The sequence below is a fragment of the Chlorocebus sabaeus genome, chromosome 24, assembly GCF_047675955.1.
Source record: "Chlorocebus sabaeus isolate Y175 chromosome 24, mChlSab1.0.hap1, whole genome shotgun sequence".
Lineage (NCBI taxonomy): Eukaryota > Metazoa > Chordata > Mammalia > Primates > Cercopithecidae > Chlorocebus > Chlorocebus sabaeus.
The window spans coordinates 21,542,229-21,558,982 of NC_132927.1; the positions used below are offsets into that span (position 1 = coordinate 21,542,229).

At 38.8% G+C, this 16,754-nt stretch overlaps 1 protein-coding gene across 2 annotated transcripts in view; it reads right to left on the reverse strand.

The window, feature by feature from the left end:
- KLHL28 (kelch like family member 28) overlaps nucleotides 1-16,754 on the reverse strand; it is a 37,220-nt gene that overhangs the window by 10,775 nt on the left and 9,691 nt on the right. For both annotated transcript variants that reach the window (XM_007986582.3, XM_007986583.3), the window contains exon 2: nucleotides 10,788-11,686. In XM_007986582.3, coding sequence (XP_007984773.1) covers nucleotides 10,788-11,686 — 899 coding nt within the window. The remainder of the gene's footprint in view (nucleotides 1-10,787; nucleotides 11,687-16,754) is intronic.

Consider the following 16,754-nt stretch of genomic DNA (forward strand, 5'->3'; position numbering starts at 1 on the left):
TACTCTGGAAAACAATTTTACATTATCTAAAAAAGTTGAAGATACATGTGTCCTGACTCAGTAATTACATTCCTATGTATCTACTCTCCTGAATGTCTACTATAATTTTGCATCTAGACACATATACACAAATGTTCATAGAAGCACAACACAATCATCCACCAAAAGGAGAATGGTTAAAGTGTAATTATGTGTCCTGTCTGAGGAACTCTACTGATGAGAAAGGCATGTATACATATATGTCCAATAGTGTTTACTGCAATATTATTTGTAACAGCTCCAAAGTGGAAACAATCCAAATGTTCATCCACTATAGAGTGGATAAATTGTGCCATATCATACAAGAGAATACTATATGGCAACGAAAGGAACAAACTATAGCTACATGTCTCTTGGGGAATCTTATACACATAATGTTGAGACAAAAAAGTCAAATTTAAAAGGATATTAACTAAGTTCAAAAACAGGTAAAACAAATCTCTGGATTAGGAATAAGGATAGTGGTCACCTTTGGAGAGGACAAGAAGGGAGCTCAAGGGTGGCTTTTGAGTGTTGCTCATACTCTGTTTCTTGAACTGGCTTGTAATGTTTACTTTTGTGGTAATTCACTGAGCTTACATTTGGGATTTGTACATTTTTCTCTGTGCGTGTAACACTTTAATACTTAAAATTAAATTTTTTATTGTAGAAAGGTGAAGTATATTATGCTTATATACTATATAACATATAAATTAAGTGAACCATTTCCTCATGCAATGTCACAGATGAATTTCACAAACATTGTTGTTAAAAAACATCTGTGAATAATATATATTACTGCACTTATATTAAAATGTGTAAAACATAATATATTAGGGCACATTTAATATGTGGCAAAATTATAATGAAAAACAAGGAAACAGTTCATAAAAATTCAGGACAGTGGATACTTGTGGAGGAAGGGATATGGTAGCAAGGAGGGGCACAGGGGGACTTCAGAAGTATTGTTAATAGTCTGTGAAGCTGGTTGATAGGTACTCGAGTATTTATTCTTGATACCCTGCACCCATATATTATATAATCTTTTGCATATACATATATATCTTTACCCTCCCAAAAACCTGGGAAAAAGTAGCTAATGTCCCCAAACTCAATAATGTAACAGCATAAAAAAGTCCTCCATCCAGCATAATCGAGGTATATTCATTCACTCAATAGTTACTGAATTCCTATTTAAAGTCAGTTTTTGTTATAATACTTGTTTTAAAAATGTGAAATTAATGCAATGATATATGATGGAATACTTTGACCCTAACAAGGTTTAAAAGAGAATGGGAGATAAGGAAGTGAAAACAGGGGGTATAATTTTCCAATGATTTTTACTATAATGAGTAAAATAAATATGAGCAGGTAGCTATCAAGTGGGGCAGAGAAAGACCATGGGGACCTGAGGGGATTAATTTAACCTGGAAGCTTAAACCAAAATGTGTTTGCATGCTGACAGTACTGATATATATAGCACAGAGGGAGAAGGTAATGACATAGGAGAGAGATAGGATAAGTGGAAAAGCAAAGTCTTTGTGTAATGGAGAGTGAATGGAATCTAGTGAATAAGTAGAGAGGTGGAGGGGTTGGTCTTAGAAACAACTTGGCAGATCTGGTGTTGGGAAGATGGGCTAGTTCTCTTCTGGTTGCTTCCAACTTTTCAGTAGAATAAGAGGTAAAGGGAAGGGGTTTTGGATGTTTTTAAGAGAGCAGAAGGTGTAAGACATGAGGGAGTCAAAGAATAAACTGATTAAGGAAATGCAGAGCGTTACTGGGGAGTGCTGAAGGCCCCATGTGAGATAAGTTAAAATGGGTATGTAGGTTTCTCTAGTTATGTTCTGCTGCTCAGATGCAGCCATGGCATAAGAGGACAATTGAATTTAACTAGATGAGTATGACGGAGGAACAGAAAGGCAAAGGGGCCATGGCGTATTTAAAGGAATGATGACTGTGATGTTCCTCGAATCTAAGCTGGGTAAGCTGGGAAGATAAGAACATGTGGTAGTTAAAGAGCAATCAGTTCTAACTGATTATGAGGCCAATGGATGAAGAATCCTGAAAGGGACAAAGACTCACTGGAGGGTGTGTACTGAAAGAAAGAAACTGGCAAGAAAAAACCACTGTCAAAGAGTGGAATGTGTGAACCAAGATTTTTGAATGTGTTGAAGTCACTGGTAATGACAAAGGCTGGCATCTGAAGTAGGAACAGTCTAGGACTGAGCCCTTAACCTGTGGGATATGGCTAACTCTTAAGACTTAGTGTCAGAATTGAATTTTTTTTTTTTGAGACGGAGTCTTGCTCTGTCGCCCAGGCTGGAGTGCAGTAGCACGATCTCAGCTCACTACAGCCTCCGCCTCCTAGGTTCAAGCAATTCTCCTGCCTCAGCCTCCTGAGTAGCTGGGATTACAGGTGTGCACCACCATGCTTGGCTAATTTTTTTTTTTTTTAATTTTTAGTACAGACAGGGTTTCACCATATTGGCCAGGCCAGTCTTGAACTCCTGAACTTGTGATCTGCCTGCCTAGGCCTCCCAAAATGCTGGGATTACAATCACGATCCACTGTGCCCGCCCAGAATTAAACTGTTAAATACCTAGTTGATGTCAGAGAATTGGAAAACTGGTTGGTATGAGAGTAAGACTTCTCAGTGATAGTAAGACTAAAGGTTATGATGATGGATTATCTAGAAGTTATGGATTTCTGGAGATGATTTAGCTAAATACATACAACATATAATGTCATTAGTCCTTATGGTCTTTTGACAATATCTTAGTTCATTTTCTACTGATAGAATACTACAGACTGGGTAATTTATAAAGTACAAGAGTTTATTTGGCTCAAGGTACTGGAGTCTGGGAAGTCCAAGAATATGGTGCTAGATTCTGGGAAGGGTCATCTCATGGTGGAAGACATCACATGGATAGCTAGCAAGCCTGTGCACAAGACAGAGAAAATGGCAGCCGGACTTATCCTTTTATCAAGAGCCCACTCCCGCAATAACTCACTCCCACAATAATGATATTAACCCCTTCAAGAGGGCAGAGCCTTCAGGGTCTAGTCACCTATTAAAGGCCCGACCTCCTAATACTGTTCAATGGCAATTAAGTTTCCAACATATGAACTTTTGGGGAACACTTTCAAATCATAGAATTTTGCCCCGGCCTTCAAAATTCGTGTGCTTCTCACATGCAAAATACATTCATTCCATCCCAATAGCCCCAAAAGTCAACTCATTCTGGCATCAACTCAAAAGTCCAAAGTCCAGAGTCTATCTAAATCATATATGAGCCAGAGTCAAGGCATGATACATCCTCAGGCAAACCTTCCTGCTGTGAGCCTGTGAAATCAAAACAAGTTATTTACTTCCAAAACACAAGGTGAGAAAGGCATAGGATAGATATCCTCCTTCCAAAAGGGAGAAATAGGAAACACAAAGAGTAAGAGGCCCCAAGTAAATCCAAAACCCAACAAGGAAAACATTAAGTCTTTATTTTATTTTTTTGAGACGGAGTCTCGCTCTGGCGCCCAGGCTGGAGCGTAGTGGCGCGATCTCGGCTCACTGCAAGCTCCGCCTCCCGGGTTCACGCCATTCTCCTGCCTCAGCCTCTTGAGTAGCTGGGACTACAGGCCCCTGCCACCACGCCCGGTTAATTTTTTGTATTTTTAGTAGAGGCGGGGTTTCACCATGTTAACCAGGATGGTCTCTATTTCCTGACCTCGTGATCCGCCCGCCTTGGCCCCCAAAGTGCTGGGATTACAGGCGTGAGCCACCGTGCCCGGCTGAAAACGTTAAGTCTTAAAGCTGGTGAATAATCTCCTTCGACTCCATGTCCTACTTTCTGGATACACTGGGGCAGGAGTTGGGCCCCCAAGACCTCTGGCAGCCCTGCCCCCATGACTTTGCTGGGCTTAGCCCATGCAGGTCTCACAGGTTGGAATCTTGTGCCTACAGTTCTGACAGGCTGACGCTGCACACTACTTGCACTATAGTTCTGTGGTTTTTGGGGATGGCCCCATTCCCATGACTCCCCTAGCCATTGCCCTAGTGAAGGTGCTCTGTAGTGCTTCTGCCTCAAGACAAGTTTCTGCCTGCCCCTTGTGCTAGCTGCAACACTCTTACAGTAGCCATGCCCCCATAACTCTTGTAGTTTGCAAGCCTGTAGACTTAAAATCACATGGCCACACCAAAGCTTACTACTTGTGCCTTCTAGAGTAGCAGCCTGAGCCACAGCTGGGGCAGCTACACTAGAATGTGGAGAGCAGACTCCCAAGGTGGCCATGGGCAGTGAGCACGTGGAGGGTGTCCCAGGCTGATCCCCCAAAACCGTTCTGCTCTCTTAGTGTTCTGAGACTACTATGGAGGCACAGCCTTGAAGATCTTAAAATGCCTTCAGGCCTTCTCCCATTGTCTTGACTAGCACTTGGCTGCCTTGTAACCAGTCATCTCTTCAGCACACATCCCTGGTTTACTCTCCTAAAATATACCTTTTCACTTTTTATATGGTCAAGCTGCTAATTTTCCAAGTCTTTCTGTTCCGCTTACCATTTAATTATAAATTCCATTTTTAAATCATTCCTTCCCTCTTGCACCTTACTATATGCAGTTAAAAGCAGTCACAAAGCAGTCTGAATGTTCATCGCTCTGAAGTTCTGCATTCCATAAAGTCCTAGGACACTGATGTAATTCAGCAAAGGTCTTTGCTAATGTATAATAAGGATGGCCTTTACTCTCAGTTTCTGTTTGAGACCTCATCAGAATAGCTTTACTGTGCACATTTCTTTTTTTTTTTTTTTTTTTGAGACGGAGTCTCGCTCTGTCACCCAGGCTGGAGTGCGGTGGCCGGATCTCTGCTCACTGCAAGCTCCGCCTCCTGGGTTTACGCCATTCTCCTGCCTCAGCCTCCCGAGTAGCTGGGACTACAGGCGCCCGCCACCTCGCCCGGCTAGTTTTTTGTATTGTTTTTAGTAGAGACGGGGTTTCACCGTGTTAGCCAGGATGGTCTCGATCTCCTGACCTCGTGATCCGCCCGTCTCGGCCTCCCAAAGTGCTGGGATTACAGGCTTGAGCCACCGCGCCCGGCCTACTGTGCACATTTCTATCAACATTCTGATCATGTCCACTTATCTCTAAAGAGTTCCAGAATTTCCCTATGGCTCTCTTCTTCTGAGCCCTCACCAGAATCACCCTTAACATTCTATTCACAGCAATCTAGGCTTCTTCTGGACTCCTACTTAAAATTCTTCCAACCTCTACCCATTAACCAGTTCCAAAGCCACTTCCATATTTTCAGATATTTGTTATAACAATGGCCCCACTTTTTTGTGCCAGTTTTCTGCCTTGGTCCATTTGCTGCTGCTATAACAAAATACCGGATAATTTATAAAGAACAGAAGTTTATTTGGCTTTCAGTTTTGGGGGCTGTAAAGTCCAAGAGCATGATGCCTGCATCTGGGAAGGGTCATCTCATGATAGAAGACATCACATGAAGTGCAAGCAAGTATGTATGTTAGATAAAGAGAAAATGGAAGTAGGACTTACCTTCTTGTCAGGAGCCCAATCCTAAGATAACTAACCTACTCCCACAATAATAGTATTAATCACTTCATGAGAGCAGAGCCCTTATGGCCTAATAACCTTTTAAAGGCCCCATTTCTTAATATTGTTAAAACAGCAATTAAGTTTTCAAAACATGAATTTTGGAGGGACACATTTAAACTATAGCAGAGGGCAAATAATAATCAGTTCTAATAAGAGTTTCATTCTTGACTTAGACCTGTGGTTTATAGTGTTGAGATGAGTGATGTGGCTGAATGTCCATGAACATTTAACATATTTGCACAACTATTCAAAAAATGCTTTCAACGTATTGCCATCCTTATGACTCCTTATGTGTAAGTAGAAACAATACAGTTCTCAGAGCTTCCCCAATTTTCTTCTCTTTTTTTTGGAGACGGAGTCTTGCTGTCACCCAGGCTGCAGTGCAGTGGCGCAATCTCAGCTCACTGCAGAGCTTCCCCATTTTTCTTAAGCTACCTACCCAATCTCCACTTTCTTCTCTTGCAGGCCTCCTTTCTTAATTAAAGAAAACTAAAACCACTGGACAAGTGCTGTTTTAAACCCTTGCTTTCACCCCTCCCCCGGTCAGTAAACCTCAATTGTCTTGAGGCATAAAGAGTCTCTCTCTCTCCTATTCACAACTTTCTGTCCTTACTTTTGATATCAATCTCTTCTATTTCCTCTAAGATCTTGCTCCATCAATAAGCATTCATCTATCTTATATCTTTACCCTATCCCTCTTTACTTATCTCTTTACTCATCTAATTATAAAAATACTTGGAAGCCTGAGGTGGGTAGATCACAAAGTCTGGAGTTCAAGACCAGCCTGACCAACATGATGAAACCTTGTTTCTACTAAAAATACAAAAATTAGCCAGGCGTGGTGGCATGTGCCTGTAATCCCAGGTACTCAGGAGGCTGAGGCAGGAGAACTGCTCGAACTCAGGAGGCGGAGGTTCCAGTGAGTTGAGATCATGCCATTGCACTCCAGCCTGGGCAACAGAGGGAGACACCTGGGCGACAGAGCAAGCCACTGTCTCCAAACAAATAAACAAACAAAAAAACCTGGTGTCTCTCTCTTCAAGAACAAAATAAAACCAAACAAAACTTCCCCTGATGCTATCAGTTACTGCCTTAACTCTCTCCTTCCTGTCTCTAGCAAGATTCTTAAAAGTCTTCATTCAGTTTACTTCCTTAGTTTGTATTCGCTTCTCAGCCCATTGTAATGTATCTACAGCATTTCTACAACTCTGCTTGAAATTACCCACCAAGGCTGGGCACAGTGGCTCACGCCTGTAATCCCAGCACTCTGGAAAGTCAAGGCGGGTGGATTACCTGAGGTCAGGAGTTCGAGACCAGCCTCAACATGGAGAAACCTCGTCTCTGCTAAAAATACAAAATTAGCCGGGCGTGGTGGTTCATGCCTGTAATCCCAGCTACTCGGGAGGCTGAGGCAAGAGAATTGCTTGAACCTGGGAGGCAGAGGTTGCGGTGAGCTGAGATCACGCCACTGCACTCCAGCCTGGGCAACAAGAGTGAAACTCTGTCTCAGAGAAAAAAAAAAAAAAAAAGAAATTACCCACCAAAAGTCATTATGTTCTCCATAACGCCAAGTTTAAAAGCCACCTTTCCATTTTTTATCTTTCTGGATCTTTCCAGTGCATTTTAAATAGCTGATCACATTCCTTCCTTCTTGACACACAAATTCCTTGGTTTTTATGACACTATTCACTTGGTTCTCCTACCGCTAAAAATGTTCCCCAGATTTTCATTCACATTCAATCCTTTTTCCTCTCTATATTTTCTCATCAGGCAAAAGGAGGAACATTTAACTGTCAATAACTCCATCAAAGACTTCATAGTTTTAATTCATACTTCTAAACTATACTATATGCTGATGACTTTCAAATTTGCAGCCCTGAACTCTTCTTTCAGCTGAGCTACCACAGAATATCCTTTACCTGGATATTTCATGGGCACTTCAAACTCAGTGTCCAAAACTTTTCCCCTGAAAGTGGCTTCTCCTCCCATATTCTTTCTCTCTCTCTGCATATATGAACCACCCATGTAATCATCTAATCAAAAGAACTCATTCATCTTGGATTCCTCCCTCTTCCTCATCATGCCTCTCTCATATCCATTCAAACACCAAATCCTGTCAATTTACTCTCTTAAAACATTTTTAAAAATGAATGCCCCATTCTCTACCTTCACTACTTCTACCCTAATTTAGGATCTCATCATCTCTTGCCTATATTAGATAAGAGGTTCTACAATAACATCTTATTTAATCAATCTGATATTAATCCTGGCCTCTCAATTTTTCCCGTAATACAGCCAGAATGATCTAATATACAAATATGATAATTTCACTAACCTCCTTAGAATGGTTTTGCAACCCATATAAAAGTCTTTTTTTTTTCTTTTTTTTAAATCATGGCATACAATACCTTTTTTGACTTGGTTCAGACACCACTGCTTGACACTTCTTGGTTAGAACCCTCTACTTCTGAATACCAATCAGCTTTTAGTTTCCTGAATATCCCATAATGTATCGTGCCATTGTGTCTTTGTATATTCCCTGTGATCTTTCTTCTTTCTCTGCTTGATTCTTGCTTAGCATTCAACACTCAACTTGTACATGAAGTTCTCTGCAATTTCTCTTCCCTAAATCCCCCAGATGGGATAAATGGCTGTCTTTAATGTTTCTATAAAATTATCTTGATCATTGCATAAACATTATGTATTATTTTCTATATGTCTCCTTTACTAAATTATGAACTTGCTGAAGGTCAATTATCTAGCAGTGTATCTGATGCACAGGTGTTTAATATCTTTTGTAGAGTTAAACCGAATGATCATTCAGGTTGGTTTTAATTTTTCCAGAGTTATAATAATGCTGCAATAATCAATTCTGTGCAAATAATACTTTTAATTTTAAAAATTTTATTATGATAAAGATTACTGTGTCTAAAGATATGAACAGGTCTTATTATTCTTCAATAATTTGTAATTTTTAATAGTTGAGAAAATAAGAGGCAACTGCTCAAACATTTTTACACTATAGGCCAGGTGCAGTGGCTTACTCCTGTAATCCCAGTACTTTGGGAGGCCAAGGCGGGCGGATCATGAGGTCAGGAGATCGAGACCATCCTGGCTAACACAGTGAAACCCCGTCTCTACTAAAAATACAAAAAATTATCTGGGTGTGGTGGCAGGCGCCTGTAGTCCCAGCTACTCTGGAGGCTGAGGCAGCGGAATGGCGTGAACCTGGGAGGCAGAGCTTGCAGTGAGCCAAGATTGTGCCACTGCACTCCAGCCCGAGTGACAGAGGGAGACTCCATCTCAAAAAAAAAAATGTTTTTTTACACTATAAATACATATTTGGAAATTTTTGTCATAATATTTACTAATATAATTTACTTTATGCCAGTAACCAGTGAGTTTCAGAATAAGAGTTAAACAATCAATTCGTGTAGCTAACATAACTAATGTTCTATGTGTAGCCCAGTCTCAACACTACTAGTTTTAGATTACAGTCAAAATGTATTATGAGGCTGGGTGCAGTGGCTCTTGCCTGTAATCCCAGCACTCTGGGAGGCCGAGGCGAGTGGATCACCTGAGGTAAGGAGTTCAAGACCAGCCTGACCAACACGGTGAAACTCTGTTTCTACTGAAAATACAAAATTAGCGGGGCATGGTGGCACATGCCTGTAATCCCAGCTACTTGGGAGGCTGAGGCAGGAAAATCACTTGAACCTGGGAGGCGGAGGTTGCAGTGAGCTGATATTGCACCATTGCACTCCAGCCTGGACAACAACAGCCAAACTCTGTCTCAAAAAATAAAAAATAAAAAATAAAATAAATAAATAATAAATAAAATGTATTATCAGACTTTTTTTTTTTTTTTTTTTTCCCAAGACAGGGTCTCATTCTGTCACCCAGGTTAGTGTGCAATGGTGCAGTCATAGCTCACTGCAACTTCAAACTCCTGGGCCTAAGCAATCCTCCCGCCTCAGCCTCTTGAGTGACTGGGACTACAGGAGTACAACACAGTGCCCAGCTAATATTTTAAATTTTTTGTAGGGACAGGATCTCGTTATATTGCCAAGGCTTGTCTCAAACTCCTTCCTCAAGTGATCCTCCTGTATAGGCCTCCCAAAGTGCTGGGATTACAGGTATTGTGAGACTTTTTTAAAGATGCAGAATTTATCAGTTGCCATTGATGAAACATCAAGTTTCCTAATACTGGAAAGGGAAAAGCAATCTACCAAATTTTTGGAAATGGTCAGAAATCCACAGTATTAAAAAATATACATTAAACACAAAAGTTTTCATGAAGCCATCCTATCTATGAAAAAGCAAAAATAACTTCAAGCTATATTTTCAATGTATAAAAGTTATTAGTATAATGCACCAAATTAAGGCAAACTATCACCATAGGCCAAATTTAGCCCACTAGCTATTTTTATAAATAAAGTTTTATTGGAACATATCCATGTTCATTCATTTATGTATTATCTATGGCTGCTCTCACACTACAATGGCAGAGTTAAGCAGATGCCACAAAGATTACATGGCTCACAAAGTCTAAAATATTTACTGTTTGGTCCTTTATAGAAAAAGTCTGACAATTCCTAATCTAAGTTATCGGGGGGAAAAAAACGTACTTCTTAATGCTGTCTTTTAAAAATACTTACACTGAAGAAAACAAATTGTACTCAAAGTACATAATTTATATCAATATCCTGTTTTTTCTCATTTCTTTGGTAGCACTTCTAATGAACTGTTTTCATTCAAACTCATTCCTGTCACCAGTTCCCTCACCACAGGTTCCTAGTTCTCTTCTTTGGTATCTTCTGATATAATTGACAATAATAATAAGTCTCTTCTGATGTGATCTGACTCAAAGATGTAAATGGTTCCAGAAAAAAAAAAAAAAAAAAAAAGACATAAAATGGAATAAAAGTTTGTGAGTAACCAGGTGGACAAAGTATGTACTTGGGGAGGTGGTTAATAATTGACAGTATCGTAGAGAATGAATGACAATAAAAACAATCACGTAAGTATTTTAGGAAGAAGAAAAAAAAACTAAAAAGAAGGAAAGAAAAGTAAAAACGAAAATCAAACTATTTTTAAACTATAGAAAATCTGCACATTTAAAAAGCATAAAAGCACCATTCATTTAGGAAAGCCTTCTATTTACCTATCCAAACAGGCAAAGAGTCCAGATTTCCCTCCTACTGCACAAAGTACTTTGGGAGCACAGCGAGGTCGTGTCATCAAGACTGTCTGATGAGAGAGTCTATGTTCAGGCATAAAGTGGTACTTTAGGGCTTCATTCAAAAGATGTTTACAAGTACGATCATCACGAATAAGATGATTTGCTTCATATAGTCTAGTGAGAAACTTAACACTCAACAATGGTAATCGTACACTGTTTAGTAACTGTGCTAAGTATTTCTGGCGTTCTTGTACATCATACTTGATCCAAGACTCTAATGCATAAAAAACAGTCTCTTCGGTAGCTACATTCAAACAATCATTGGAAACAATTTCATCCAAGTCAGCATGTGTAAGCTCAAAAAACTCTTCAGTCTGGCAAACAGCTTCAAAATTCTGGCATATGTATTTAGTGGCTGCCAAATAAAGGTCATGGCAACCATACGTTTCTGCAAAACGAGAAATTCCAATACAATTACCAGGATCAAGTTGGCTTTCAAGAAATGCACAACATTCTTTCAGGACAAGTTTTATCTGGAGTAGGTTTGCTGCTGGCAGGAGAGATTCAACTGTGTCCTGAGAAATAAAAACAGTCCCTGTATAGGCATACTCCACAATGGCCTGGAGAGCAGTTTCATCAATGCATTGAAACTCAACCTCACTGTTCTCTTTTTCAGAAAGGTTTCCAGTGAACATAGCTTTGAAATACGGGCTGACGCTGGCAAGTACCACTTTGTGAGCATGAATTTTAACATCACCTACTCGAAGAACGATGTCACAGAGTTCGTGATGTTGGCGAAGAAGATTCAAGCCCTGCAGAAGTTGTTCAGAATGCAAGTGGGTTAAGTTAGCAAGCATGTAGGTCGGGGATGTGTGGTCCATCTACAGAAAAATAAAAAAGCATAGACAGTTATTTCAAAGTAATCTTGTCAATAACACTGCTTTTCAAATAGTACAGAATAATCAGATTTGTAATTTATTTGCCTGTTCATTGGTTTTTAAATACTTCATAGTAAATACTAGAATTAGAGGCTTTCAGAGTTAGAAGGGATTTAACAATCATATAATTCACTTATTTATTATAGATATTAGGAAATGGAAGCCCAAAAGGTTACATGAGATGCCCCAAACCATAAAAATCTCTGACAATGGACTTTTGGATCAAAATTCTACCAACTTTTTCATTTTGTTTCCCTTGCATTAAATTCAAGTCTGAGCTATCACTGAAATAAAATGAAAGTATGAGGGGAAAAACTTGCTTAAAGTAAAATTATATGTAGAACAAACAACACTATTTGCCAACCAACAGATGCTTTAATTGGACAGAAATTTCATGTTAACACACTTTACCCAAAATTCCAACAATAGCTTTGATAGAGGGTGCTGAATTTAATGCAGGTACCATTACCACCAATTAATTTAATTAATTACGAACAGAATCCAAAGTTCCATAATGAGGGCAATAAGGCTCACTTAACTGATCTATACATACCATACCCACTCAACTTTTTTTTTTTTTTTGACGAAATCTCACTCTGTCGCCCAGACTGGAGTCCAGGGGCACGATCTTGGCTTACTGCAACCCCCGCCTCCCAGGTTCAAGCAATTATCCTGCCTCAGCCTCCCAAGTGGCTGGGATTACAGGCACCTGCTAACACGCCTGGCTAAATTTTTATATTTTTAGTAGAGATGAGGTTTCACCATGTTGGCTACGCTGGTCTCAAACTCCCAACCTCAAGTGATCCACCTGCCTCAGCTTCACAAAGTGCTGGGATTACAGGTATGAGCCACCGCACCTGGCCTCAACTCTTGATCATTAATTCAGATTATGCCCACTCAATCTACTTGCCACTTTGTGCTTCTGGAAGATGAAAAAGAATAAAAATAGCAGGAAAGAAAAAAGATGAGAAAGAAAAGAAAGTGGAGAGACAATAAAGACTATGGTAGGCAGAATAATGGCTCCCCAAATGACATTCACATCCCTATCCCTGGAACCTGTGAATATTACTTTATATGACAAAAAGGGACTCTGGAAAGGATTAAAAATTTTGAGATGGGGAGATTATCCTGGATTATCTAAGTAGGTCCAAAATGCAATCAACATGTACCTTTTAAGAAGGCAAAAGGAGATGTGACACAGACAGAAGAGGAGGTCATGTGACTAAAGAGGCAGAGACTGGAGTGCTGCAGTCACAAACCAAGGACTGCTGGCAGTCACCAGAAGCTGGAAGAGGCAAGAACAGATTCTCCCGTAGAGCTTCTGGGAGGAGCATGGTCCTGCCACCTTAATTTTAGCCCACTGACACTAATTTCAGACTTCTGGCTTCCAAAACTGTGAGAGAATACATTTCTTTTGTTTTAAGTAACTGAGTTTGTGTAATTTGTTATAGCAACCTTAAGAATTAATACATGAATATTTCAGAATGGACTGTAGCAGTTGCTTACAGGAATACAGGATATGTATATAATATAAGCTATTTCCTTCCTGTCTCATTCACATTTCAATCACAAGTTATGGCAACAACAAAAAAGTACATTTGGTTTCCATCTTAAAACCATCAATTCCATCAATTCAAACATTTTGAACACTATTGAGAGAGTAAAGAACTTCATTCTTGTACATTTTTAAGTGGAAAAAATCCAACTCTTGAAATTTTTATCTTCGTCAAGTACATAGTTGTTTCATACTTATTTCACACTGAATTTTAAGTCAGTTAATAAATTATGTTAATATGGCCACTTTACAGCTGATAACAGCCTCTACTGCTGATGTCTGCAAATAATCTCACATCTATTTACCAGAAAAATTCTCAAATGTTATTGCAGTCATGGTATAAACAAGTCCCAAGAAGCTTCTGGGTCTGCCAGTAGGTACTCTTTTTCCAGAATATAATACATACTAGTATGAAGATGGCAATCAGAAGGCATAAGTTTAGATCTGTACACCTTCTGTTAGTTACTCCAGTGTTCACGTTTTTAACCTATGTAACTTCTTTTAGCCTCAGTTTTATGAAAAAGTTAAAATCTAGACTTAAAAGTGAAGAATGAATAACAGGAAAGGCAAGTCGATAGAAAAAATAGGTAATGGGGTTAAGAAAGCAGTCCTTGTTAACTTTACCTTCTCAATCTCTGTTTTCCTTATTTGCAGAATGAGATCATAATAATACCTGTACTTTATTATTCAGGTATTCATGTAGCTGAGGTTTTTGAGGATCAAATCAGACAATGTACATAAAAACATGATAAACTATAAGAACAAGTGATATTGTACTACAGTAGTACTATGGTAGTAGTGAGGCAATAGAGATAAAACAATATCAGTGAAGAACACAGACTTTGGAAATATAAGGTAATGAGTTTTAGTCCCATCTGGATCTTGAATTGTATTATTAGGGGGAATAATAGGTACCAGCCTTTCTTAATCTAAGTACTAATTGATTCATAAAATAAGAATACCCCACTTATCTCAGAAGTTTAACTGAAAGTGATTCTCTAAATTATAAAGTTCTACACAATATACAGCTTGAGGTGTTAAGAATATAGTATTTACGCCTCACTGTACTAAACTGCCACTTCCCAATATCCCCACTTTCACTAATTCCTATTCTTTCCCACAATGACCTTTTACTCTTATGATGCTCATGTAATGACTATAGCTCTATATAAAACTTGCTATCTCCCAAATATTTAGTTACCACACGTTAGATTTTGTCTATAACCTTTCTCCTCTCATCTTCCTTTCCTCCAATTCAAATTCTCAAAACTGAAGATCAAAAATTAACTTTACCTGGATGTCTATAAGCATTTATTTACTATATTCCTTTTATTTACTAATTTACTATATTCCATTTATTTACTAATTCCTGCAATTAATTCAATTATATGAGTTGCTCTGTAAAACATACTCCCTTCAACTCTCATTTTCTGATTTAACAAGGAGAATGGTAGACTAAAAAGTGAAGGATGAACAACAGAAAAGGAAAATGTATGGGAAAAATAAGAGAAGGGATTGAAAAAGGAGACCTAGTCACTTTGTAAATTCATCTCTCTCTCTCAGACTAAACAATTATGCTTCAAGATATTTAAAAGAGCCTGAAAATGAGATTCTTGAATCATTACCAATGCCACAGGACTGAAGACTATTTTCAAAAATAAGACAGTAAATTCTACAATATGGTAAGATTTCTGTTAATTTCAGATAACATTCTAAAATAAGTTATTAAAGATTTGACTTGTGAATACCAATAAGAAGATGGAGAGATCTTTAGGATTAGGAGATATGAGCTAAAAATAATAAGACATGTTACAGACTAGGTTTGTTTCTTTTTAAAAGTGTATTTAGAAGACTTGTAGATCGGAAAAGTAAACTTGATATTTAAGTAGATATTAGTAAATAATTTTATAATGCCCTTCATGATTTTTCAAAGAACAAAACTAAAAAATATATAAGCTAGTTCAGTTAGCTAAGTTAGCAACTGGTGGAACAAATACCCTCCATTAAATATACTACTTAATGGAATGAGGCCTAGAGGGATGTTCCTAGTGGTATTCTATAAGGCCAAGATGAAGATATATAAGTCCTGAACTTTGAAGATGACCTGAAGCTGCAAAGGACAGCAAAAGCATTGACTAACACAATAAGGATCCCAAAAGACCTGATATCTAACAAGAAGAAATTTTAAAGGGATAAACGTAAAAATTCTATAGTGGATTCCAAACCAACTACCCAAAGTATAGAAAAAGAGAGAAAAGACACATCTGTAGGACGTGTTTAACAGGTTTAGGGATTTTAATTGCAGTACTATTTTAACACCATAAACTTATGTGGGTTTAAGCTGCATTAACAGAACTATAATAGACATAAATACAGAGGAGAAATTTTTGCTTCGCTCTGCAAATATCAGTCCATATCTGTAGTACAGATTTTGGGTATCATCCTTTGAAAGGGATCTAAACAAACTGTAACACCTGATGAAGAGAAGAAATTCAAATCAGGTCTTACAGGTAATGGAACTGAGGTACTGAGTCTGGGAAAAAAGGAGGTCTGAGTCATCACACGAAAAACCAAGGAATGAAAGTTACTCAACAACAACAGGAATAACAATTATAATATAGGGTTGTTTTGAGGATTAAATGAGTTTATACATAAAAAGGGCTCAGAATAGTGCCTACCACTTAGCAATCAGAAACTACATAGATCATTGGGGTTGCAGGAAATGGACAAACTGTGTTTTAAGTCCTCCAGGTTATTCTTAGGCAAAAGTTCCAGAACCAGTTAAAATATGTATAGCTCAAGTTTAACAGCTTAAAAATTACTGAAAATTATTTCTAAGAAATATTTAAAATAATTTTTTTTTAGAGACAGGGTCTCACTATGTTGCCCACGCTGGAGTGCAATGGATATTCAGAGGCATGATCATGGCGCAATACAACCTCAAACTCCTAGGCTCAAGTGATCCACCTGCCTCAGCCTCATCAGTAGCTGGGACTACACCACTGTGTTTGACTCAAAAACTATAATGCCTTCAAAATTATAAATGACAACTGTAACTATATTTGGTTCTTGGCTATCTACCCATAAATGGTTAAAAAACTAATTCAAAGAAGCAATACTTTCCAATCTTCAAAGCCCCACATTTGTCAAACAGTTTTACACTGGCAGTTTCATTTACCTCAGTAACCACTTTGCGTAAAAGGAAGTGTATGTACCAGGCCGGGCGCGGTGGCTCAAGCCTGTAATCCCAGCACTTTGGGAGGCCGAGACGGGCGGATCACGAGGTCAGGAGATCGAGACCATCCTGGCTAACATGGTGAAACCCTATCTCTACTAAGAAAATACAAAAAAAACTAGCCGGGCGCGGTGGCGGGCGCCTGTAGTCCCGGCTACTCGGGAGGCTGAGGAAGGAGAATGGCGTCAACCCAGGAGGCAGAGCTTGCAGTGAGCTGAGAT